Here is a 27,740-nt window from a genome sequence, read left to right as displayed (position 1 = left end):
AATTGTGTGACCTTGGGTGAGTCACTTATCCCCATTGCTCTGCCCCCCCAAAATAGATGCTGGAAACTATCTTTGTAAGTAATTGGGGAAAAAAAAGAAAATACAAAAAAAAAGAAGGAAAAAAGACTCCTTTTCTATTTCTACAACTACAATCTTATAGAATAGGGGTTTTTGAACTTTATTGTGAGTCATCGGCCTCTTGGGCAGCAACCTGCTAAAGCCTGAGGAAACCATCTCATAATTTTGTTTATGTGAATTAATTTCACCTGGTCCGAGCCGGTGGTTTTCCTACTTGAAGGAAATGCTAAGTTTCTATTAAATGGAGTGAAAATCGAGAAGTTAATCTTCCCTCACTCAGAGGTTTACACATCCTGAAGTCTACCATGGCCCCCAAGCTGCTCTAATCCAATGTTTCTAGGTCAGCGTTATCGTTAGACGACCTTATAAGGAAGGGCCCTGTTCCTAGCCCACCCCGACCACCTCTGGAATGCGCTGCTTTATGTATAGTGGATTGTTAATAAAGGTTGGTCGAAGGAAATAGAATCGTCTCTTCTCTCCGTCGCCAGCTAATAAAGTCCAGCTAGGCCTTTCTAGGTCCTTTCCCCAATTACATCCCAAGCCACCCCTTTACCCCTTTCTCCCGCTGCCACCAAGGACGTCCTAAGGCTCGGGGCTGGACCCAGTGGATGACTTGGAAGGCCTCCCCCAGCTCAGCCCCATGTGTAGCCTTCTCTCCTACGCTTTCCCCTCGGTTCTCCACCACTTGCAGCTGGGAGGTGGCCAGCCGAGGGGAGGGTGACTTTTTTCTTTTTCTGTGGGGGGGTATCAAGTGACATCACATCCTCTGGGCTCCACCGAGCAAAAGAGAGAAGTTTCCCATCCTTCAGCCGGCCGCCCCTCCCCTTTCCCGGAGTGGCGCGGCTTTCTGGCTAAGGGGTCTGCTCGCCCGCCCTCTGGCCCGGCGGGAGGTAGCGAGAGAGCCAGGGATGGGCTCCCCGGCGGCCGTCCGATCCTTGCTCTTGCCGCTGGTCCTGCTGCTCCGTGAGTCACCACCCGGGGTGGGGGGGACCCCAGACTCAGGGACTCGAGGAGGAGGAGGGAGGGAGGGAGGGAATGCGGGTCCGGGGAGCCCCGAGGGTGCGGGCCGGGTAGGGGAGGCGCGGCTGGCGGGAGCCCCGGGCTGAGGCGCGCCTGTGCGCTCCCCAGAGCCCGCGGGGTCCCAGCAGCAGCTGCAGAAATTCCGCATGACGCCCCCCGAGAAGCGCGACGCCAGGCCGGCCGAGACGGTGCAGCTGAGCTGCGAGACGCTGGGCGTGTCGCAGACGGGCTGCTCCTGGCTGCGCCTGGTGCCCGGGGCCCGCGTGCCCACCTTCCTGCTCTTCATCTCGGGCAGCACCGGCAACGTCAAGGTGGCCGACGGCCTGAACGACGGCCGCCTGCAGGGCGCCAGGGCCTCCGGGACCGTCTACACCCTCACCCTCAAGGACTTCCGAGCCCAGGACCAGGGCCACTACTACTGCCTGCTGGCCCGCAACGCCGCGCTCTTCTTCAGCCCCTCCGTGGCCGTCTTCCTGCCAGGTCAGGGCCTGCCCGGCGTCCGGGGGCGGGTGGGCTGTCCGGCTGTCCTACCCTACCCCCGGGGAAGGGGCACCCATGGGGGCGGGCTCCGACTGCTCCCCTCTCCTACCCCCCCATCTCAGCTGTCATCCCCCCCCCCCAGGCAAGAGCATTGATGGGGGGGAGTCTGACTGCCCACCTGTCCCACCCTACCCTGGGGCATGGGCACCGATGGAGAGAGTGGAGGCTCTGACTACCCAGCTGCCCTACCCTACCCTGGGGCATGGGCACCGATGGAGAGTGGAGGCTCTGACTACCTAGCTGCCCTACCCTACCCTGGGGCATGGGCACCGATGGAGAGTGGAGGCTCTGACTACTCAGCTGTCCTGAGGTGGGGGGGGGGATTCCGGCTGCCCAGCTGTCCTACCTACCCCGAGGCATGGGCACGGATGAAGAGAGTCGGGGACTGAATGTGGGGCTGTCCTACCTTCCCAGGGGCAGGAGCACAGGACCGAGGAGAGTTGGGAGCGGTCCCAAGCACCACCTCAACTCCTACAGGATCGGGGATACAGGGCAGCCTCCCCGGCAGAGTTCTCTTTTTCCTAGCCAAGACAAGGCATCTTTCTGGGCCTCACTTTCCTCACCTGTAAAATGAAGGCATTCAAGGTTTCTTCTCTTCATACATCTATGAACCTTCAATGCACCTAAAGGATTTTGCAAACTTTGGAACCCTAAATGAATGTGCCCTATTATTATTAGAGATCACCAGTAATACAATTTTCCCCTGTATCACCAGATCTCCTGATCCCCCTTCTCCCACAGACTCCCCGCTAAATTGAAAGGGGCCCAGATAGACCCCCATAAATTTACTATGAAAAAAATGTTATGTAATAACCCCACGGATGATAAAAAAAAAAAAACCCTGACATTTGGATAGACCTAGTGTCCTTCCAACATAAAGAGAAAGTTTGTTGGGTGGAGCCCCTGTGGCCAACTGAAAGGACAGGACAGGAGTGCCTTGGGATGGGTAGGCATGAGTTGGGTTGTAATTAGCATCACTGAAGCCAGAGTTGTAAGTTGATGAACTCACCTCCGTCTGAGTATTTTAAAATTCTGAAAGTGCTTTTTGGGTATTATTTCATGTGAATCTCACAATAACCCATTTCAAAGATGAGGACACTGAGACTTCCAGAGGTACTACCATTTTCTAAGGTCATGTACCTAAGTTAGCTAGAAATGAGAACCAAATCCCAGGCTTCTGAGTCTAAGCTTCAAAGTGGTTTTTCCATTCTCCCCCACCTGCAGAGAGGAAGACTGAGTCCCAGAGAAGTCCATCAACTTGCTCAGAGTAGACTCCAGATTAGAACCCAAGACCCCCAAATCCCACCAAAGATCTTTTGCTTCTTCCTCCCAGAACTATTCAGCCCATGAGTCTTTAACACACAAGAACAGATATATGGTTAAGAACATATATAGATAGATAACTCATCCACAGGCAAAAGACAAAAAAAGGTGACCTCTATTCCTGTAGAGACACAGATGCCTGTGGCATCCCTAGATAGTGCCAACCTGGCAGCTGAATTCTCCAGGCATTAAATCAGTTTCTTCTCTAGATGAATGAATGATGCTATGGGCTGAAATTTCCTCTATTGACTGATGAAATTGTGCTAATGTCCCCTCTGCTCCCAGCCTGGGGAGAGACTTAGGGAGCCTAGGGCCACCCCTAAGCAGGACTTGACTCATTTGGCTCTCAACTGCCCAATATCTCTGTATTCAACTGACAATAGAGGGAGTATTTCTTTCCTGGGGATAAAGATCAGCTACAGATGATTTGTTACTTTTATAGAATGAGGAAAAATTAAGAAGAAAGAACTACCCAGACCAACTTGGTTCACTGTCCTCTCTTTTGTCCCTGCCCAGTAAAGGCTACCACCACCCCTGCACCCAAGACCACCACTCCCCTGGCCTTCACCAACTCTTCCATCCAGATTCCAGCAGGTTCTGAAAGATGCAAGAACTCCAGGCCTCAAGGTGAGGATATGACGCTACCCTCCCTCTCTCTCCTGGCTTCTCTCCCTGCAATTGGAGGGTGACGCCATTGAAAATCCTGGACCAGAACCTGGGACCTCACTCACCATCCTGCCTCTACCTGCTCATCCTTTCCTATCTCCTAGCTCCATTTCCAGATCACTCATTGCTATCTTAGCAGTAGGCAGAGGACATTTCCAAATAGAAAGCGTCAGGATTCCAACTTGTTTTCTGAAGTTCATCCTATGTTCAAAACCCCACATTAGGCAGTAAAGGTTAAAACTCTGGATGCCAAGCTTATAATCTATTTGGGATGAGGGAAGAGAAGGGTTAGGTATGGACTTTATATCATAATTATGATACAAAGCCAGAGATTACAAGGGTAAGATGCCAGCAGAAGACAATGCACATTAGTGGGGTGGGAGGAGAAATCATTTCAGGGTGTGGATGGTGAGGAGAGGCAGGGAGGAAAGGCTTCTTGGAGAAGTTGCTTTGAGTTGGCCTGGAAGGAAGAGAGAGAGATTGCTAACAAAGGAAGACAGGAGGGTGTCCATTTCCATCATGGAAGTGACCCAGAGAGGACAGAGCCCAGGCATGAGGAGGGGAGGATGAGGACTAGAGTGTGAGACAAGACTGATCAGGCCATTAGAAGTCAGGATGTGGACGGCCTTGAATTTGGTCAAGAATGTATACCTCAGTGTGTAGGCATTGGAGGGTCTATGGGCTCAAAGATAAGAATTCTCACCAGGATTTGAGAAGTGTATCCTGCTTCCTTCCACCACTACTGAGCAACAGAGTTCTTTTAGAAGAATTTATTGGTCTTTTTATAAATTCTAGAGAAGGGGCAGCCAGGTAGCACAGTGTATAGAGCACCAGCCCTGGAGTCAGAAGGACCTGAGTTCAAATCTGCCCTCAAACACTTAATGATTACCTACTGTAGGATCTTGGGCAAATCACTTAACCCCATTGCCTTGCAAAAAAATAAATAAATTCTGGAGAGGATGGCAACTTTGGCCAGATATGATGTGATAAAGACAGATTCAACTGGCAGGATTCCCAGTGTCACTCCTTACCCCCTAGGACTGAGAGGGAATTCCTGCTTGGTCTTCCAGATTTCATCTTCATTCTGGCAATGCTCTCCAATAACCTCTGCAGACACTAGATTTCTGACTTGCTTAGGAAGTCCAGGACCCAGCACACCACTCATTGAGTTTCCTTCTGTTTTGTGTGTATAGGAAATAAAGGATTGGATTTCTCTTGTGACTTTTACATCTGGATGCCCCTGACCAGTATCTGTGTTGTCTTGCTTCTGGCCCTCATCACTACCATCATCATCTGTTACAGTAAGAGGCATATCCCCCACCATCCTCCCCAAAGTCACATTTCCTGCTCCCAGAGTAACTCCCTAGACTCTCAAGCCCCCAAAAGGTAGTTAAGAGTCCCTCACTCCATCCCCTCAAACTGTTCATTTTGGTCCATAACCCCAAATGCTTTGTAATCTAAAGCATTTAGACCCCAATTTAACCCCACTGCTTTGTAGTCTAAAGCATTTTGTCCAACATTAAGCAGTTAGTGGGAGCTAAGATCTGAATCCAAGTCTTAGGATCCCCAAACCTTGGCTATTTCCATCATAGCCCATTGCCTCAAGCAATGGGAAGTTAATGAGCTAAAGCCCATGAGTGCCATTGGTAAGGTAGGTTATTATTTGGTCTTGGAGTCTTCCAGAAACCCCAAAAATTGCACAATTGAGAAACAACTGTCCAAGTAGAGCCTGCCTCAGCTTTAACGAATTTAAGCATCAGTCATATTACATTATGAAAACTGGCATTGCTTCAGGAGAGTGTGGGTTCAAATTTTGCCTTAGGTCAAGGTGCTTAAACTTAAAGTTGCCCTCAGACAACTCTGAGACTAAACTAAAGAGACCTGATGCCCTGCACCAGTGGAGAGATTTTCCTCATCTGGGAATTACTTAATGAGTGAGGGTAAAGTTCTAGTCCCAGACCCATAGGGACTATGCCCTCAAGGAGCACGAAAAGAGCAATACAGTATATTCCCAGAAGAAATGCAAAGTGATTAGGGTAGGTCTGGCACTAATAACTGAAGGAATCAAGCAAAACCCTTTGAAGGCGGCTCGGGAACATCCCAAAAGTCAAGAATGAGAAGAACATGGGGGACAGTCGAGGCAAAGTCAGGAGACTGAATCTTGGAGGTTATAGGTTACCATACCAACCTGGCTAGAGTAGGTCAGAGAGAGTAGCGTGTGGTCAACCTGGAAAGACAGACATAAAGAGCAGAGACTCCATGCTTCCCTGTTCTTGCTGCAGGACCCAAGTTTATTGGAAGGAAACTTTCAGATGGACAAGGATTAAAGTGTCGGCTAACTACATATTAGACATGGTACTAAGCTTTAGAGTTACAAAGAAAGACAAAATATATACCCTTCTCCCAAGTGGTCTGAAAAGTAGACATCACATTTCTTACCTATTTTTTTAATTCTCTGATTTTTTTTTTCCCAAAGGGTCACGAAAACGAGTCTGTCGGTGTCCAAGGTAAGTCCCCTATAATTTCTCTGATTGAAATTGCTGTAAAGGGCATTACTGATAATTATGCCGTAAATGTTTGATTGAGACCATGTGGTGATCCAGACTTGGAATCAGAAAGTCTGGGGTTCAAATTCTTCCCTGAACACAACCCCAGATCCTTCAAGTAATTAATAAATGCTAAATGAAGCATGTGTGAAAGGTCCCAGCCTCAGAAACCAGGAACTCTAAGGATGGATGAGAGGAAGCTTTCAAGAACCGGCGATGCTCAGTCTTGGGAACAGAACTGATTGGGGATCTAGGAAGGAAGCGTGAAATGGGAGGAATGGCTGCCTCTGTCCTGACCCAGTCTCTGTCATTCTCATCTGAGTGCTTGTGTATGTATTTCCTCAAAGTAGCCCCATTGAGTCATTGATAGATCTACAGTTGGAAGGGACCTCAGAGTTCATCTAGTGCAACCCTCATTTTTTACAGAAAAGGGAGTTGAGGCTCAGGGAAGTAAGTGGACTTGTCCAAGGTCACACCATAGTAAGCATGAGAGGATATGACTCTAGAGTTATGCAAAGAAGAGCGATCAGTTTCTGTGGACCCCTAGACCTTCTGTTCTGACAACCTACCTGAACAGTAAAATTGCCTATGAACTGGGATTTTAAATATTTTATTGTTATCTTCTGACTTATACCACCTATATCCCTCCCTTCCTTTTCCCCAGTTGACCCTACTTGATCACAAAGAATAAAAAAGATAGAGAAGGGAAAACAGCTCAGCAAACCTAATAGCTATGAATGACCAATCTGAAACTAGCAGTGGAGCAATGAGCATTTATTTATTAAGCACTTACGTATCAGGTACTGTGGGGATACAAAATACAAACATGAAACAGCCCCAATTAAGGAAGATGACATGTCCCTATCTAAAAACATACAAATAAATACAGGATCATGGAAGAGAAAGGGGCATAATACCTGAGAGTAACAGGAACAGACGTGTATTGGTTTTGTTGGGAAAGCGCCCAGCACTTGAGCTGTCTGATTTGTTTTTCCACTTAAAAGATTCCTGGTCAATGGTGTCTGGTTTGGAGGCCTCTAAAAATCATCATCTTGAACATTTATCCCAAGGAAATAAAACAGTCAAGTCATCATCTAGAGAGCTCAGGAAAACAGCAACAAAAACAATACAAAAAATCAAACCAAAATCAAACAAAATAAAACCAAAAAAACCTGCTGCCACCAGATTCTATCTGAATTATCTATGGTTTAAGGAGGAAAAAAACTTCTTTCTAATGTAACAGATTAAAGCAACTAGTACATGTGAGGCATTGCAATTGGAGCTTAAGATATACAGATAATGATCTCCATTTTGCATTTCCTTTCTTGGGGCACATAATTGATATATCCTTTCCCTGTCCTCAAGGGGTTGGAAGACTGCCAGCTGATAAAGGAACTTGGGGGCCAGTTGGGTCTGTGCAGTATTTTAGGGCATATAGGGAATTGGAAACTTTTGCTTTCTTCTATTTTTAACCCATTGATAGATGGCAAAAATGTAGAGCAGATTCATAAGAGGCAATCTGGTATAGAAGAAAGAGTTTGGGGGAATATGAGGGTTAATAATATGAGGGTCTTAGACTCTTACCAAATGTGTGAACCTATGTCTCTAGGCCTCCATTTCAACATTTGTAAAATGGGGGAAAATTGATTGGGATCTTGGAGCTCTAATGATCCCTAGGGAACATAATGCACAGAGGGCTACACTTGGAATCAGGATATATCCAGGTTCACATTCAGGTTCAACATCCAACAGACACCTACTACCTGGGTAATGCAGAGTAAGTCACTTCAACTCTGCCTTTCTCAGTTCCTTCATCTGTAAAATAGGAATAGTATCCTATGATGATGCCTTGAGTATTGTTAAGAGGACCAAATGAAAAAATATTTGGAAGGCACTTTGTAAACCTTAGAAGGTTTGTTTAAATAAATGCTAGCTATCATGAAACATAGGATCTTCTCAAAAGAAGAGGGATCCATTATGCTCTCTTTCTCTTTCCTCGGGGAAGTAGGCACACAAAATTGTTGCCCCTCTCATCCCCAAGAGATATTGATCAGTGAATTACTAATTTAGTAGTAATTATTAAGATTAAATCAATACCAATTGTTTTTATGTTTAACTGGAAAAAATCAAATACTAAATCAAAAAAAGTTGAAATCAATATCTTTAATTGTAATATTGATACCCTATTTCAGCTCAAAAGATTCACAGGCACCTGGTGAATGACCATCACTGGTCAATGTCTTCACTGAGGTTCATTTTATAGATGGGAAACTGAGATCCAGGAAAATAAAGTGTGACTTTGAGCAGGTCACCTTGGGGGAAACAGGACCAAAAGTGGGATTTGAGCCCTTGGTTCTTTGATTGTAGAAAAAAATAAATTGCTCTTTCCACTGAACCCCACTGCTAAGGGCTTTCCTGTCTGAAACAATGGCTCAACCACAACAGCAAGAGGGTAAAGCCAGTCACAATAGTCTCTTAACTTCTCAGCCCCTCCTCTAAGGAGAAGAAACTACAAAGGACTTTGGGGGCTCAGGGGAAGAGGCAGCTAGGTAGGCTCTTATGACTGGCCACCTTCCAGCTCCCATGTTGTTGAAGGAGAGGAAGAAGGCTGAGAATGGGGTCACCTGATTCCTACTCTGTGCCACCACATTCACTACTTCTTCCCCACTCCTTGGTGGCTGTGAAACAAAATGTTCTTTACTGAGTTGACCCTTCACAAATTATGAGCCAGGACATATTTACCCTTTTCCTAAAAGAACAGAAAAAGCTAACAACAGATTGTCCAAGGTTATGAAATTAACTGACTTGATATTTAAAATAGTACAAGGGCCAGCTAGGTGGCCCAGTGGATAGAGCACCAGCCCTGGAGTCAGGAGTACCTGAGTTCAAATCCAACCTCAGACACTTCATAATTACCTAGCTGTGTGGCCTTGGGCAAGTCACTTAACCCCATTTGCCTTGCAAAAACCTAAAAAATAAAATAAAATAAAATAGTACAGATAGAGTACTTTAAGATCTTGCAAAACAATTTATACATATTTTGGAATTTAATATTTACAGCAAGCTGTGATGAGGGTTTTATTATTCAACTCATTTTACAGATGAGGAAATCGAGGTCCAGAGATATAAGTAACTTGCCTAATGTCACATAGCTAGTAGTACTGAGGGATTCAAACCCAAGTCTTCCTAACTTGAAAGCACATCTAAAAAAGAATACATCTAAAAATAACATCTTAAAAGTACATGGTTGGAACAAAATATATTATACATACAGAGAACATTTAAAAAAATCAAACAGGACTTGTAATCATGCTATCAAAGTAAAAAAAAATGAATTATACCAAGAGAGAGAACCTGATATAGTGAAAAACTTGAAACCATGAGCTGGGTTCAACTCCTATCTCTGATACATACTATGTGTTCCCCTACATTCTAGGCAGCTCTCTAAAACTACAAGTCGAAGAGAAAGTGCCAGTCTGTCTCAGTAGATAGAGTTTCCTCACCGAGGAGTTTCCTATGCCATGAAATCAAAAAGATCCAATCCCTATGAATTTGCTATTATCAGAAGAAATAAACAGAGAAACCACATTATTCTTAAAGGAACCATAGACAATGAATCAATATCAATATCAAACATAAGCATCAAATGACATAATTTTAAATTCATAGAGAAAAAGTTAACTGAATTGCAAAAAGATATAGCTAGTGACCCAATAGTTATTAGAAACAATAATATTCTTCTCAAATCTGAATGAATCTGACAGAATGATAAACAAAAAGGAAAGTATAAAACTGAAGAAATTTTAATGGCATTTTCCCAAGGAGAACTTTAAAGAATATACATATTTTTCAGCACAGCGTGGTACTTTTACAAAAAACAAAGACTCTAGGCCATGTACTATACACAGAATGGTTAGAGGAAAAATAATATAATAATTAATTGCAAAAAAGCAGCAATGTGTCTACAACAAACATATCCTTTACTAATAATATCACAATAAAAATAATAATCACGTAGTAGACTCAAGCAAAACATGCAAAACTAATGAAATAAGTTATGGAAACTAACAATATCAAAGATAATTATAAATATGAGACAATATATCAAAGTTCCTAGAGTGCAGCTAAATCTGATCCTAAAGTAAAAGTTCCATTTCTGAAAATATGCATTAACAAAATAGAAAAGAAAGGGGTAATGGAACAGAAGAAAGATGAGAAAATAGATAAAAAATAAGCAGAAGAAAAGTTTAATATTAGAGGGAAAATATGTAAAATGGAAAACAGACTAAAGAATTGATCAAACTAAAAGTCACTTCTTCAAAAAAGACTAACAAATTAGCTGACTAGTTAAAAAAGGAAGGAAAATCAAATTATGAAAATTCAAAATAAACTAAGAAAAATCACAATAAATAAGAGAAACAAGAATCATCAGAACCGTTTATATACAAATTCGTGCCAGAAATACTGAGAAGTTAAAAGAAATAGAGGATTACCTAAAAAGTACAAAATAAGTAAATAGAATCTGAGAAATAGAACTTAATCCAATCTCCAAAAAAATACATAGAACTAAGTATAAAGGGAAAACACCCTGGTCAGACAGATTTACAGATAAATTCTAGCAAATGCTAAAAATGTTGTTGAACATCTCTACTACACAAATTATATTCTCAAAAACTGAGAAAGAAAATACTCTATAAACTCCTTTTATGAGGAAAATATAACTCTAACATATAAACTAGGGAAGGATAATTCTAGTAAAATAAGAATTTATTTATTAAGTGCTTGGTCACTTTGTTATCAATAGGGCTATAAAGAAAGTCAAAGACAATCTTTACCCTCAAGAACCTTACATTAGAACTAATAGGAAGACAACTTTTTTATAATTAAGAATATGTAAAATAGAGAGAAGATGAAAGACATCTTTAGATATTTCTAGAAGTGGAGGGGAATAGTAAAAATCTCCCACAGAAAATGACATTTAAGCAAAGTTTCAAACTAAATCAGGGATTCAAAGAAGTAAGGGTGAGAGTGAGTGATCTTAGAGCAGTAAGGGGGCAGTCAGGATTCAAAAAAAAAGTGTCTCCTGGCAGAGGAGACTTCCTGGCTTTCCATTTGTTTCTTAGTGATCCTTGGTCTATGAGGGACAGACATAATTCAGACTACAAGTCATAAATCTGAGAGCTACCTGTATGACTATGAGAACTTTTGCCATCTCTCCTATACTTTGTCACCATCTAGGAACAAGACATGGTTTTCAACTTATTAAATTATTGCCCCCCAAATCTTTTTATTTTATTTTATTTTTAAATGTTCACCCAGCTATATGTAAAAGCAAATTTTAACATTTATTTCCAAAACCTGGCAGTCCAAATTCTCTCCCTTCCTCCCACTTCCCTCCCCCCATTGAGGAAGCAAGTTACTTGGTATAGATTAAAAATGTGTTCCCCCATAGATCTAAAGTTACCAAAGACCTTAGAGGTCCTTGAGACCAACCCCTTCATTTTTCAGATAAGGAAACTGAGGCTCAGAGAGGTTAAATGACTTAACCAAAGTACAGAACTGGTAAGTGCCTCAAGCAGGATTCAATTTGATCCAATACTAACTACAAGTTCTCCAAATGTGGTTCAGGGATCCCTTTGGAGTCCTCAAGACTCTTTCAGGGGGGTCTTTTGGAGAAAAATTATTTCATAATAATGCTGACATTTTCGTTTCTGTTATGGTAAATATCAAGGTTAGAATCCACATAAACAAAAGTCATTTGGGGAAGAGGTCCTTAATATTAATTGAGTATAAAGGGATTCAGAGACCAAAAAACTCATTTTATTTCTTCCATTAAGGTTCATAGTTTTCTTTTGGTAACTTTGTATCCAGAGTTAATCTCCCCCTATTTCAAGTTCATATTCTTACCAACAGTGAAACTTGTCTTTCTTCATATTTTCTATCCACATACTAGTATATAAGAATGCAATGCAACTAGGAATACAGGGTGCCAACTTGGATAGTCCATTTGCTCAACTAATACTTAGTTCTGGCCATTTTGAAGAGAATTTTTAAAATTATTCTTATTTGTGATCCCAGAGATTAGCAGTGTTTGGAATACAAAAGTAAGCATTTAATAAATACCTGTTGACTGATTAAATATTAGGTAACAGAACGATACTAGAATGGGGTCATTATTGCTTTGCCCAAGCATATTGAAATTTAGAAGCCACGATCACTAGATAAAAATATTTTAGCTAAAAATGGAAATAGCAGGCTTTTCTTTTCCTCAACCTTGCTTGGTCACACTCCAAGGGAAGAGAAGACCTTCTTACCATCCCTTTGAACTTGTCTTTAAAAGTTGATTTGAAGGTATGTTTCGTGAGTGTTCCTGTTGCTTACTCAAATTTCAAGAATCAGAGCTTTGGGTGGCGTTGTGTTCCATTGACTAAGATTTCATTTAAGGTTTTTTTCATCTGTGTTTATAAGTCAGATCAGTCAAAAACATTTTTGGTGTTGTCTTTGACAGGTTGGAGGAAAAGCATGTAGGTTTTGAAACCATTCCTGTGGCTGGCATTTATGCAATCCCTGAAGGTTTACAAAATGAGCCTAAGAAGGCTAATTTAATCTTCACAACCTCTTAAGAAAAATGCTATCATTATCCCCATTTTACCGATAAGGAAATCAAGGCTGAAAGGTTGAGTGATTTGCCCAGGGCAGCACAGTTAATAAATGTCTTGAGTATTTGAACCAAGGTTTTCCTGGCTCCTGCCTGGTTCAACTCTCTACCAGCAAGAGAATTTAATATCATCCCAGTCAACTATCTTTCCCCCAATTTTCTTTTCTGGCATTCTTTGGTAACATTGCCTATTTACTCTTGTTATTAAGTTTATCATATTCGCTTTTTCTTCCATCTAATCAGGATGTTATTTCCTGAAACATGATAAATATTGCCTTAACTTTTTTAAGCTTTCTTCTGTGTTAATTGGTAGGGAATCACTAAATAATAAAATGATGTTGATGATGATGATGATGATGATGTCGGACTTAGAGTCAAGGACAGCCTTGGTTCAAATCCCACTTCTGACATTAGTTCTATATCTGAGGACAAAGCTCATTATCACCCTAGCCCTCAATTTTCTCATCTGCAAAATGGAGATTGTGGTACCTCCTTTAATTGAGTCAAGCTTAAATGAAATAATATAGGTAAAGTCATTTACATTTCTTAAAGTTCTAGATAAATGTAGTATTATTTTCTTTCTCATTTTTATTTTCTCCCCTTCCTTTCTTTTGATTGCTTGGTTAATGTCTTTGTCAGTTCTACTCCTTTGTTCAAAACAAGGTCTAGTTGGTGGGGCTTTTTATTTTGTTTTATTTTGCGAGGCAGTCAAGGTTAAGTGACTTACCCAGGGTCAAAGAACTGGTAAGTGTCTGAGGTTAGATATGAATTCAGATCCTCCTGACCCTAGGACCAATGCTCTATTCACTATGCCACCTAGTGCTGCTTAAGTTTTGTTTTTCAACTGTATGTTGATACTTGGAATTTCCTTTCCCTCCTTTCTCTAGGCCTGAGCTCAGGATAGGTCATCAAAAGTCATGAGTTTGAGTTTGGGCTCTGTCCCTTGTTGATCTTAAGACTATGAGTCTCAATTTCTTCAGCTGTAAAATGGGGATAATACCTACCCAACAAAAATTATTGGGAAAAGGGGTAGTAAGGTAGCACAGTGAAAAGAGCACCAGCCCTGGAGTCAGGAGGACCTGAGTTCAAATCTGACCTCAGACACTTAATAATTACCTAGCTGTGTGGCCTTGGGCAAGTCACTTAACTCCATTGCCTTGTAAAAACTAAAAAAATAAAATAAAAAAGTTATTGGGAGAAAAGAATTTTATAAAGCATAAAGTGCTTATGAATATGAAATATTATCTGTTTTGAGTTCTTCAGATAGCGAATTCATAGTTTGTCTCTCTCTTCCTAGTATAAGCACTTGGTGTCATACAGTTCTCTTTAAGTTCTATATTTTCTATACCATTTAAGTCTTGCTATATTGCATTTGTATTTTGGGGGGAAGTTAGATGGTACAGGGGAGAGAATGCTGGGCCTGGAATCAGGAAGATCTGAGTTCAAACAGGGTTTTAGATCTTTTCTAGCTGTGCAACTTTGGGGAAGTCATTTAATCTTATTAACCTCAAGTTTCTCATCTGCAAAATGACTAGAGAAGGAAATGGCAAACCACTCCAGTGTCTTTGCTTAGAAAATCCTAAATAGGATCATGAAGAATCAGACATAATAAAAAACAACATTTTTGTATTGTTAATGGTTTTAAAATATTATGTGTTCTATTATAGGTTTTCTCTCCAATTCCAATATTATCCTAGCATTTTGGTTGCCTTTTAAAAGAAATTTCCATGAGGTCAGGAAATTCTAAATTGAATTTGTTTTTCTAATTTTGTCATATTGAGGTCTGAAGATATGATATGTAAAATTTTGCCTTTTTGTGTCACTAAATATAACTGTGTGTATCCCAGTATAAAATCAATTTCTATGATTGGTTCACTTATATTTGGAAAGAAAATACATCTCTTTACACATTCTAATTAATTTTACTGTACATAGTGAACCTTCGGATTCTCTACTTCCTTTTTCAAGCTTTTGCTTACTTTGTCACATTCTGAGAGGAGAGTGGTGAGATTTCCAATTACAATTAAGCTTTTGCCTATCTCTTACAATTCTTATATTTTTCAATTCAGAATTTTGTTGTGTTATTTTAGACATTTGGTACTATCAGGATTCCATTCCTTATCTATATGTTGAATATTTGGTTATCATAAGAGAACAGTCCCTAACATATTTATCATTTAGGCCTTATTTATTTTTAATTCAATTCCCCTGGTGGTTCTTCCCCCTCAGTTGATCCTTCTGTGAAGGCAAAGTAGGCCATCTTTATCTCAATTCCCACCTAGCCTTCAATTATTGAATGAGTGATGCCTCAGACAAACTGAGACCTGGCAAAGACCTTAGTTTAAAAAAGGTCAAGGTCTCCCAAGGTATATGGGGGTCATCACCAGTCATCCTGATCTATATCTTGCCACTGGACTCAGATGGCTCTGGAGGAGAGTGAGACTGGTGACTTTGCACATCCCCCCCAATTAAATTCAATTCTCTTGCAAGTCAAGATATTTACCCTGCTGATGTCATTGGCCTTTGAGGATGAAGGACAAACAACAGAACTGGGTGGTTTGAGGGGTTTTTTCATTGCCGTCTCAACAAATCTTGCTGGTGTTAGCTGTTTCCCCATATTTCAGACAGGAAACTTTTTTTTCAGTGAGGTTAGGCAGATAGTCCCTCGCTGATTGTTAATATCTACCCGCCATCTTCTTTCTCCACCATTCTCTGCTGGTTGTTCTCATGTTCTTTTTTATTGTGGCAAATTGTAGGATGGTTCCCAATGCTTCTTGAGACAATTGATCTCCAGCTCAAAAAAATTTTAAGCTATTAATGCCACACAGCTCACAGGAAGGGCAAAGTTATATCATACGGCCATAGAATAACTGAACTAGCCAAGACCTTGGAGATCATCAAGACAGATCTATTCATTTTGTAGTCGAAGGAGCTGAGTTCCAGAAAGGGGAATTAGCTTGCCCAATGTCACATCAAATTAGTGACCTGAATCCTAATCTCCTAATTCTCTCTACTGTTGGATAAACAGAAAATTTGTTCTTGACCTGTGTATCATGTTGTAGAGACCCATATATGGATAGATGATGCCAGGGATGAGATTCCTTTCTCTACAAAATGGGCCGATCTTCTTTTCCTCTGGTCACCCACTTTCATATGTCTTGAGATTAGTTCTTTCACAGTCAAAGACCAGATGGGAGTTTCGATTTCAAATAAAAAACAGTTTCCAGACTTGAGCATCCACTTACCTGACTCAAGTCAGTAAATGCTCAGGGTGGGCCCTCTTCTCATCCCACCTCCTTCCCCCAAACCCAACCCACCATCTTCCACCCTCTGATCTGTGCTAGCTTCCTGTGAAAGCGCTGTTTCAGTGGTGGGGGGGGGCATTTCACCAAGTCTGGGGTGTGAGAGAAAGGGGCATAATTTGTCTTCCCCAATCATTGACTTGACCGTCTTGTCTGCTCACTATCTGTCCTCTGCTTCTCAAATAGTACTCCATCTCCTGAACGAAAAAAGGGATGTTGTCCCTAAAAGGAGCTATTTAGACAATATTGGGGTCCCCTGTTATTCCCTGCCTTGTTTTCTCTTTATCTCTACATAGTTTAATGCCCATTTCATTTTTGCTTCTCTCTTGTCTGGTGACCCTTAGGTCTTTTAGAGGAGGCAAAACTAGATTGGAATTGTGAAAAAATAAGGAGGACCCACCCAAGGCAAAACCACAAAACCATGGAATAGAAGCAATTGTTTCTAGTGTCCCCACATCCTTTGTGTTTGTGTCCCCCACCCCATCTTGCCCCTACCTCCCCCACAGACCTCCCAGTCCTTCTCTGGTAAACTACCATAAGCCCCGCACTGACGGTAAATTCTTCAATGTGAAAAAGCTATAAGCCAAGACTGAAGTGGAGGTAGTATTGGTGCATGATGTTGTTTGCAGATGACTGTACTCTCAATGCAGCCGCTGAAGCTGAGATGCAACAAAGAGTGCTTCCACTCTCTGCTGCCTGTGCTAATGTTGGCCCAACAATTAGCACCCAGCAAACACTGATGCTCCATCAGCCAGCAACAAATCATGTATACATGGAACCATCAGATACAACAAATGGAGAAGTTTGAATACTGTGGACAAGTTCACTTACTTTGATCCATGATCTTTCAAAGAAGGTACACATTGATAAAGAAGTTGACCCATACATTGCCAGAGCTAGCTCAATTTTGGGGAGACTCTGAAAGAAATTGTGGGAGAGAAGAGGATTAAACTGACTACCAAACTGAAAGTCTACAAAGCCATTGAGCTGACCCATTGTTGTATATTTATGAAACCTGGATTGTTTGTCAGAGCTACGTCAAGAAACTGAATTGCTTTCATTTAAATTGTCTTAGGAAGATTCTGAAGATTACCTGGCAGCAGATACCAGATTCTGAGGTCCTTTCTTGATTTGAACTGCCAAACATTCAAACATTACTACAGAGAGTGCAGCCCTGATGGACTGGCTACATTGTTCAAATGCTAAATATACACTTGGGGGCAGCTAGGTGGCACAGTGGATAAAGCACCAGCCCTGGAATCAGGAGTACCTGGGTTCAAATCTGGTCTCAGATACTTATTACCTAGCTGTGTGGCCTTGGGCAAGCCACTTAACCCCATTTGCCCTGCAAAAACCTAAAAAAAAAACAAACTTAATATACGCTTTCCAAAAAGATTATTTTATGAAGAACTCACAATGGGGGTCAGAAAAAAGTGATATAAGAACACTCTCCAGATCTCTCTTAAGAACTTTGGAATTGATTGTACCAAATGAGAAATACTGGCGTGGGACCTCCCCAGTGTGGCCTGCCCTCATCAGTGAAGGTGCTGCCCTCTGTGAGGAGAGCAGAATGGAACCAGCTCAAAGGAAACATGACACCCATAAATTTAGAGTATCTACCCCAGGTATTCACATGGACTATGTGGTAGAGCATTGCAAGCTCGTATTGATCTCTATCATAGTGATGTCATTTTGGTCTTCAACAATGAAGGACAAGAATCATTCAACTTTAAGCCCACCCAAGCCTGTCATCTCTGGCTCAAATCCATGCTCTGTACTTATCTTATCTCCACTTTTCCATCAGCTTACTTATCTTTTGTCCTATGGTCTTGGCTTTCCAAGGTGATAATGAATCCAACAGGTGAAATTTTGAACTTAAAAGCAGGAAGATCTGAACTTAAAGGTAGGATTCAAATCCTGTGACTCTGGGCAAGTCTCTTAACAGCTTTAGCTTCCTCATCTGCACTAGACTAGGTCCCTGCCAAGTCTAAATCTATGATCATACAATCCAGAGCAGATAAAACATACTGATAAATTTGAATAGAAACCCCTCCCAGGTCACATGTGTCTTAACAGTGACCTCATAACATCAGGTATTGGGTGGTGGAAAGAATACTGAATTTGGAGTCAGAAGACCTGGTCCTGCTACTTACTACCTATGTGACTCCTGCTCAAGTCCCTTCCCATCTTCTGGCCTCAGTTTCCTCACTATATATTCAGAGAGGGCTGGACTCTAATGTCCTCCGAAGTATCTCCCAGCTCCAGTACTAGGATCCCAGGAGAGGCTGCATCTCTCCAGAATTTCCCAGATCCCCCAAGCAGCCCAAGCTTCCTCCCTCTTACATCTCACTCACCTTAGAGCTTCCTTTCTATGTAACAATCAGCAGAACCCTGAGTTTGGGGTGAGGGTGAGGAGGGGGAGGGTGAATATGCTCTCCCTAAAAGACTCTGTGGGTGATATGCCCACACAGGGGACATGACGTGATGCACGATGGGGAATGGATTGTCCAGGACTTGAAGAAAGTAGGGTCTGACTATTTAAACATTAGATGGGAGTTACATCTGAATCTTAATTTGAATGAGCAAGTCACTTGCTTTACCTTTGTATGACTCAGTTTCTTCATTTTAATATGGGGAGGAGGAAGAGGAGGAGAAGGAGGATATATCTGATACTGCCTACCTCACCAGATTGTAAAAACATATGTAAAATAAGAAATAAATAGGTGTTAGTTTTTTTAATTCTAAATTTGAATGAATGAATGAAAAATCATTTTGGTGCTTGGAAGCTACCAGCATTCCAATGCTAGGAATACAAATGCAAAGGCAATCTGACAGACACAGCCCTCAAGATTCATATATTCTATTAAAGGAGCTAACAAACATAAGATTAATATAATAAGGGAACATTGACCAGGGATAAATAATATGCTCCAGAAAGCTAAGAGAATTTAGTAACTCTCAATGAAACCATTCAAATGAGCAAAAGAAAATTATTGTAAATGAGGCTAAATATCTTTAATGGCTAAGCCATCCTATATCCATGCCCTAACAAACTTAGTTTATTTTCTACTGTGTATTTTTAGGGATTTTGGTGCTATAATTTTATTTAAAATTTTATTTATTTAATATTTTAAAATAGTTTTCATCAGTTTTTTAATTATTCTGATTCTGATTTCTTAAGTCTGTATCAGAAGGTTGGTACCATAGATTTGAAATCAGAGGACCTGAGTTCAAATGCTGGTTCTATAACTTGCTGATTCCTTTGGGTAAGTCATGCTATTTCACTTGGCCATAGTCTCACATTTGTGAAATGAAGACTAGACGGTTAAGGTCATTTCAAGAAAGTCTTCCCAGGTAGCTTTGTATTGTGTGCAGCTGTTACTTCCTTGGCCACTGGATGGCACAGAGCACTGCAGTCAAGGAGACCTGAGTTCAAATCCAATCTCAGATACTTAACAGTGTCACCCTGCATAAGTTACTACACCTCTTTCAGAACGCAATTCCCAAGTGATTGTGATGTTCAAATGAGATATTTGTAAAGTGGCTTGCAAATCTTAAAGTGATCCATAAATGCTAATAATAATGATTATGATTATAATGATTATTCCATTCTTCCTTAATCTAGGCAATCGGGTCATTTCTAGGTCTCTGCTCTTATGAAATAAAATGCTCTATAATTGAATCTTTTTTTAATCTTCTTTGGTTACTGTACTGATTAGCAAGACTATTGGCTCAAACATGAATGATCATTGTCCATGACCAGACTGAATGTGAAATATTAAGGATAATTGTCTCTTCCTTCTCATTCTTCAGGCCCTTGATCAGACCTGGGGGAAAGAGTGGGCCCTCTCCAGGAACATATGCTTGACTCAACTGATGGACGGGAAACAGCAACAAACATAGTGGTGGCTACTACAAGATTAACTGAGATATTTCATTGTATAAATAAGCAACATTTCCCTCTTCTTTTTCTTCAGTATTTCCTCTTTTGGGTGGGGGAGGGTGGGGGGGAGGGATGAGGAATTGATGTGTTTGTTCATTTTCTCTGAGCAATGCAAAAACAATGAACTTTGTTTTGGGGTTATAGACAGGATAGTGTTGTGAGTGTGCAAAGATGGCAGTTGCAAAATGATGGCTGGGTCTATGTCAGTCATGAAATTCTTGGGCTGGGAGGAAATCTTAGATTCATCCAGGGCATCCTGAAGCCAGCTCACTGTGGTCATGAAAAGCCAGCTGTAGGGGCGGCTAGGTGGCATAGTGGATAAAGCACCAGCCCTGGAGTCAGGAGTACCTGGGTTCTAATCTGGTCTCAGACACTTAATAATTACCTAGCTGTGTGGCCTTGGGCAAGCCACTTAACCCTGTTTGCCTTGCAAAAACCTAAAAAAAAAAGCCAGCTGTAAAATTCTCAGTGTGAGCACTGACATCTTGGAACTCAGAATAAAGAACAAACAAAAAAACACACTACAAACCAAGTCTTGATTTATTATTTTGTTGATAATGTCTGGTCTTAAGAAAGTAATAGAAAAATTGTTAGTAATACAATCAAACTTAAAGATGGGGGGGCAGCTAGGTGGCACAATGGTTAGAGCACCGGCCCTGGAGTCAGGAGGACCTGACTTCAAATTTAGCTTTGAACACTTAATAATTGCCTAGCTGTGTGACCTTGGGCAAGTCACTTCACCCTATTGCCTTAAATAATTTTTTTAAAAAAGAAGAAAAACATTCAAATTTAGAAATATATCAAGTAGTACATGTGTGGGTTGGTTTGTTTCTGAAAAATTTTCTTAAACTGGTTGTTATACATTTATCATCACACCATTGTCCTAGTTCAACATATTTATTTTCTAGATGGGAAAAAGTGAGAATCTGTGACAAGAAATGATTTACCAAGAGTCACACAACTCATTGGTGGCTGAGCTGGGGCTCAAGAACAGGGGTCCCAGAGCTCAATAAAATTCTGGAAAAATTCCCTTTTCACACAGAATGAGTGGAACTAAGCCAGAAACTTTAAGAAAGATGGATCTGATTATGGAGTATTATCAAAGGGAGCAATAACAAAAAGCAGAGAAATTTTATAATACTGTGCCCTCTTGTAGCTATATGACCCTGGGCAAGTCTCCAATTCCTTCTAATCTGCAAAAGTTGGTGAAGTTAATGAGAGAACATATATTAAGCACTTTGTAAACCCTGCAAAATGTTGGCTAATATTAGGTACATCACCCTCAATGAGAGCTCTGAGGAAATCTATGAACCTTGACTACATCTTGAGGAACCCCTAATTTGTCCAAGAAAAATGGAAAAGCCCATTCTATAGAGATTTCCTTGCAGTTTAGCACTGGGAGACTTAGAACTTATCCAGTCCAACCCTCTGATTGTAGAAATGGGGAAACTGAGACCCAGTGAACAGAAAGTCACACCAAGGTCACACAGGGAGCTGGCTGGAGCCAAGGTCACTTGATTCCTAGGCTGGACCACTTTGCATTGCATCATCCCACATCCCTGCTCATTTGAGAAAGTAAGCTTAGAAGCTTAGAATGGTCAGCCTGCCTATTAGGATAATCAGTCTTTTAAAAAGATGATTGTTTTAAATGAAGTTTTTGAAGAGATCTGCAACACAACCATTCCCTTTCCTTGTATCCATCAGGGCTAGGAGAGAGTAGAAGCAGAGACTTAGTATGGGAATCAATAGAGACACCTGTTATTTCCCAGATGGACTGCTGACCAGAGACAGAACCTGGAAGACATTGATTAGGTCTCACCATTTGAGGCCCCGACAGCCAGTAGCAAGGAAGAGCTCCAATCACTCCACACCTTCCTCTCTGAGCAGCTGCCAATTTGGTCAGTAAGTCAACCAACAAGTATTTGTCAAACAATAGATCCCAGGAAAAACACCCGTCATCCCAGGAGGAGCTCACACCCCAGTGGGGAAGACCCCAGACAAACATCTCCCCCCATTCCCAGGGATTCTTGTGTTTTCACTGAATTTAATTCATTTCAATACCACAAACACTTAGATACCTGCCATTTTCAGGTACTAAGGATAGAAAGACCTAAATTAAGATGTAGTGTAGGGCGGCTAGGTGGCGTAGTGGATAAAGCACCGGCCCTGGAGTCAGGAGTACCTGGGTTTAAATCCAGTTTCAGACACTTAATAATTACCTAGCTGTGTGGCCTTGGGCAAGCCACTTAACCCCATTTGCCTTGCAAAAACCTAAAAAAAAAGTGAAGTTGTAGTGTAAATGGGAGGTAATCTCAGAGGGAAGGCAATGGGCTTTGGGAAGGAGAAGGAAAGACCCATGGCAGAAGGTGAGATTTGAAGGAAATAAAAGGCAGACAGAGGTAAAGCAAGAGAACATTCCAGGTTTGGAGAGGACAGTCAATGCAGAGGGACAGGGGCAGGAGAAGGAACACAGGTCAGCATCACTGCATTAAGAATATCTGCAGGGAGGGAAGTAGGATGTAAGAAACCTGAGGAAGAGTATTAAAAGTCTTAAAAAAAAATTTCTACTGGATCCTGGAGATCCCAGGGAAATCCTGAAATTGAATAAGGAGGTGACTTGGTCAGAATTGTGTTCAAAATCTAACAAAAGTCTTTACTGGGGAAGGGAATTCCTTCTAGGGATCAGATCTTTTATTTTAATTACATGATAAAGGAAAAATCCAAAGGTGGGCTTAGAATGTGAGATGCAAAAGGTCTTCATCTCAGAGAAAGCTCCAAGAGAAAGAGACAGATTTTTCTAGAAAGATAGCATACGGGGCAGCTAGGTGGCGTAGTGGAGTCAGGAGTACCTGAGTTCAAATCCGTCCTCAGACACTTAATTACCTAGCTGTGTGGCCTTGGGCAAGCCACTTAACCTGTTTGCCTTGCAAAAACCTTAAAAAAAAATAAAGATAGCATACAAAGCAGTGATATGATTAAGTATTGAGTAGGTTTATGAACCTGGAAGATGTAGTTCCACAGTATCTCTGACAATCATCTCCATCTCTTCACTCAAACAGCCTAAAGAAAACAGCTAGAGGATACAGCACTGGAATTTGGAGTCAGGAAGGCACAGCAAGAAAAACCCTGGGCAAGTCACTTCACCTTATGTGCCTCAATTTTCTCATCTGTAAAATGAGCTGAAGAAGGACAGGGCAAAGCATTCCGGTATCTCTGCCAAGAAAACCCCAAATGGGATCAAAAAGAGTTGGACACAACTGAAATGAACTCAACAAACAACAAAATAGGATTAATAATAGCATTTACCTTACACAGTTGTTACAATGATCAGAGGAGATGCACTTGGTTCATAGTAAGCCCCTAACAAAGGTTTGTTTCTTTCCTTCCTTCCTCCATCCCAGTTCAAGAGTCCTAATCACCTGGACTGTTGCAATGGCTTCCTATTTGGGATTCCTCCCTCCAATCTCTCTTCTCCAAAGGTACTCAATTGGCACAGCCATCCAACCATGTCTTAAGCATTAGCAGTGGGCAGCTAGGTGGCCCAGTGAGTAGAACATTGGACCTGAAGTCAGGAGAGCATGAGTTCAGATCCAACCTCAGACTTTTACTAGCTGTGGAGGTCATTTAACCCCAACTATCTCAAAAATACATGCATTAGCAAGGTCCTTCTTACCTCTAAATCGAAATATAAAACCCTCCTCTTCACGATGAAAGTCTTCTACAGTCTGGTTCCAAAATACCTTTCCAGGTTTATTTCATGTTAATGATGATAATGATGACAGTGATGATGATGATGATGATGTTTGTCCTTCATTCTTGAAGAATACCATGATGTCAGGGTGGTGATGCCATAGCAAGCACATGGATATGAGTGAGAGTTGCTGTGCTAAGGTACCATTCTCACTTTCTCCTCTGGAGCCATCTGATTCAGTGGCCAGATATGGATCAGGATGACTAGAGATGGCCCTGGATGTGAGGAGTCAGGGTTAAGTGACTTGCTCAAGGTCACACAACTATTAAGTGGTAAGTATCTGAGACCAGAGTTGAACTCAGTTCCTCCTGACTCCAGGGCTGGTGCTCTGTTCACTGTACCACCCCTATATGTTATCCTATGAAGCCTATCAATGAAATTACAGTTTAGAATTCTTCATTCAATCACTCTTCATTCACCACCCCTGCCCATCCACATTATTCAGTTTCCCCTTAGCCCCTTGGGGGTGTAAGTAAGGCTTCCAAGAGAAACATGATATAAAGAAAATTTCTGCAAACCAGATCCCACTCAAATGGGGGAGCCTGCAGTGAAGAGTCAATAGATATCTGGAGAAAGCAATCATTTATTAAGCTCCTACTAGGTACTGGTCAGTGTGTTGGCCATTTTACAAATATTAACCCCTCTGATATTTACTTTACTTACTGAATGTTTACCTTAGTGAAATCACTATAAGGTGCTCTTTGAAAATGAAAATTTCCAAATTGTCAGATCCAAATTCATTTTTAAAGTGTGAATTTTTATTCAGCGAGTTTCCTTAAAGTATACTAACCCTGAGAAATAGTAGATAAGGAGATAATTCTCAAGTCCTGAATCTATTGCACCAGCCTCTTCCTAATGGTTGGTTTCCCTTGAAGAGGGTTAAAGGAAGAACGAAGCAGGGACCCTCATTGGTAGGAAGCAAAGACTATATGGGGTCCATCCAAACTGCCTATTTCCTGTCTCCTACACTTTTTTAGGGATTAAATTGGAGGTAGGAACCTCATCCAACAGACAGTTAGTTAGTTAGTTAGTTAGTTAGTTAGTTAGTTAGTTAGTTCTTGGTATCTGGGTCCACTGAAATTTGGCATCCTTCAGGATTTAGTTCAAAGCCTATCTCTTTTGTGAAGCCTTCCCAGATTTTCACACCCAAGCAGAAAGTGATTTCTCCCACCTCAAACCTCATAGCCCTTTGTCTGCTGCTAGTCTATACCCTTATTGGTATTATAGTTATTTGTGTCCCTGCCTCATCTCCCATCCTAAGCTGTCAGCTCAGTGAGGACTGGGACCCTACTTTCTTACCATCCTATTTAATACTTTCATTTTAAAGATGAGATTGATTCCCCAGGGAAGGTAAGTGATTTGCTCAAGATCATGAAGATGGTAAGACACAGCCAGGTCCTCTGAACTGGTTTGGGTGAAGCTGAAGACAACAGATGAGCCACTTGCTCTGGTACCAGGTTTTGAATTCAGTGGGGGAGGATTTGTCACTTAGGAGCTGGGGAAGGGGGCTGAGGGACAAGAACAAAGCCATAAAATTCTTTTCCATGATTAAGATCTTGAAAGAACCTTAAAGATGGCATGCAGTCCCTTCATTTTACAGATTAGGAAACTGAGGCCTGAAGAAGGAATCACATTCCAAATCACATGTTTACTAAACATTGTGGAATGGGAAGGAAAAGTCTGGGCCTAAGGTCTGACTCAGGCTCCCCCCAACTTGAGACATTGACCAGACTGTGTGACTAAATAAGCCTAAAGTCAATGAAGTGAAGTTTCCTCTTCTATACAATATGGGAGTTGGCACCAAGGTCCTTTTTAGATCTAAATCTAAGAATTTAGGATTTAACAGGGTTAGGTTTTGAATTTCTGGTTTCAGTTATCCAGGTTTTTGTTTTATTTTTTTCATCCCAAACACTGAATCACTGAATTTCTGGAGACAGAAGGGCATGTAAGCTAAGATCCAAACCTGACCTGAATAGATTTTGAAAGGAGGCATAACTTGTGCCCCAGGCAGGAAAGGGGATCTAAGAAGTCGAGAGTAAGTTGATTCTTGATTGTAATCCAAGTTCTTTTGCCTTCTAGAATATTATATCCCAAGTCAAACTGATATTCTTAAAACACACAAAAAAAATCTTCCAATGGTAGCAGCAGCAAGGTCGCCCTGGAGTCAGGAGCACCTGAGTTCAAATCCAGACAGAGGTATTTGACACTATCTAGCTGGTTGACTTTGGGTAAGTTACTTAACCCCAATTGCTCACCAAAAAAAAAAAAGAAAGAAAAAGAGTTCAACCTAGATGTAGAAAAGACAAAGAGATTCTTTAAGGACTTACACATGTATAAAGGGAAGAAATGTATCTGTAACACTTGTCAAAATTAACAATTATCATCTACTATGTACCAGAGACCAGAAATGCATAATTGGAAGTTACTGCCCTCTAGTTTGTATTCTACTGAGGACCCTGGTGGTAGCAGGATGCAAGAAGTATACAAATTGGGGGCGGCTAGGTGGTGTAGTGGATAGAGCACTGGCCCTGGAGTCAGGAGTACCTGGGTTCAAATCCGGCCTCAGACACTTAATAATTACCTAGCTGTGTGGCCTTGGGCAAGCCACTTAACGCCATTTGCCTTGCAAAAAAATAAAAAAGAGGTATACAAATCAAGGAACTGTGGGATTAGGAGGCAATTTGAAGGAAGCCCAGAGCTCCAGAAGATGGTGACAGTGAGAGGAGTAGAGAGTAAGTTTGGAGGTGGTACAGGAACTGGAGTGTTACACCTAGACTACAAAACTCGCTTTACTTGAACTGGTACACAAAGGAGACCAATCTTAAATAAGACAGGTAGATGGGAGCCAATTTATGGAAGATGAGAATTTTGTATTTTATCTTATTGGCAAAAGTGAGCCACTGAAGATTATTTGGTGTTTTAAGAATATCAGTTTGACTTGGAATGATATTCTGGAAGGTGAAAGTGCTTGGATTTACAACCAAGCAAAATGGAACATCCTTTTTCAGGGGAAAAGATGGACATTCAATGACAAAGAGGATTTTCAAACTTTCCTGATGAAACAACCAGAGCTGAACAGAAAGTTTGATCTTCAAGTACAAGACTCAGGTGAAGTATTAAGAGGGTAGATGGGTAGAGCAAATTGTGAGGGATTTAATGACGTTGAACTGCTTCTATTCCTTCATGGGAAGATGATACTGATAACTCAAATTGAACCTTTGTGTTTATTAGGAAAGTTAGAAGGAACATATGTAGACAAGGCACAGGAGGGAACTGAATTTGAAGATATTAATATATTAAAAATATAGAGTTAATGGGGGGAAAGGAATATATTAGGAGAAAGAGAAAGGAGAGGTAGAATGGGCTGTTTTTCACATTAAAGGGGCAAGAAAAAGCTTTGGCAATGGAGTGGAAGGGGGAAGGTGAGAGGGAATGAGTGGCCCTTCATTCTCATCAGAAGTGACTTGGGGGGGGGGGCAGAGCCAAGATGGCAACAGGAGAAGAGCCTCTTCTAGGTGTTCTTTCCATATTATTTCAAAAAAACCTTAAAATTATGACTCTAACAAAATTTTCAGGACATAACCCCACAGAAAGATCCAGTGAGGCAATTCTCCAGACCAAGGTAACCAGGAAAATAGTGGAAAGCTCTACTCCATGGGGTTGGAGTGGTGACCCACCAGAGTGAAGAAACTTCAGTTTCCCAGATGCAGCCCAGGGCACCTGGGAGCCATGGCTCACAGAAGCAGGGGCGGTTTCCTGACCTACACTCCAGGGAGCAGGAGATCTCTGCCAGAGCCAGAGCGAAGCCCAGGCCCTCAGGGTGGTTGCAGCACTCAGTAAAGTTAGCACAGCAGCAGCAGCTGGAGCAGCCCAGATCCAGGAAACAGAAGCGTGGAGCTGGCAAGCAGGAGCC

General features: G+C 41.5%; 1 protein-coding gene across 1 annotated transcript; it reads left to right on the top strand.

Annotated features, from left to right (window-relative positions):
* The first annotated feature begins 957 nt into the window (after positions 1 to 957).
* Positions 958 to 20,124, top strand: LOC141495554 (T-cell surface glycoprotein CD8 alpha chain-like). The gene is made up of 6 exons (XM_074197025.1): positions 958 to 1,041; positions 1,207 to 1,578; positions 3,478 to 3,588; positions 4,821 to 4,928; positions 6,104 to 6,134; positions 19,947 to 20,124. The coding sequence occupies exons 1-6, from the start codon at positions 987 to 989 to the stop codon at positions 19,999 to 20,001; spliced, it is 732 nt and encodes a 243-aa protein (XP_074053126.1). The 5' UTR covers positions 958 to 986; the 3' UTR covers positions 20,002 to 20,124.
* The last annotated feature ends 7,616 nt before the right edge of the window (positions 20,125 to 27,740 follow it).

Source organism: Macrotis lagotis, chromosome 1 (assembly GCF_037893015.1).
Source record: "Macrotis lagotis isolate mMagLag1 chromosome 1, bilby.v1.9.chrom.fasta, whole genome shotgun sequence".
Classification (NCBI taxonomy): domain Eukaryota; kingdom Metazoa; phylum Chordata; class Mammalia; order Peramelemorphia; family Peramelidae; genus Macrotis; species Macrotis lagotis.
The sequence above is the reverse complement of the archived record's forward strand: the minus strand, read 5'-3'. Positions and strand labels throughout refer to the sequence as shown.

What these genes read in the sequence shown, in the direction of transcription:
- LOC141495554 (XM_074197025.1), top strand. Translation starts at nt 987, where the DNA reads ATGGGCTCCCCGGCGGCCGTCCGATCCTTGCTCTTGCCGCTGGTCCTG. An exon ending in GCCGCTGGTCCTGCTGCTCC is followed by an intron (nt 1,042 to 1,206) that starts GTGAGTCACCAC and finishes TGCGCTCCCCAG; the next exon opens with AGCCCGCGGGGTCCCAGCAG. An exon ending in CGTGGCCGTCTTCCTGCCAG is followed by an intron (nt 1,579 to 3,477) that starts GTCAGGGCCTGC and finishes GTCCCTGCCCAG; the next exon opens with TAAAGGCTACCACCACCCCT.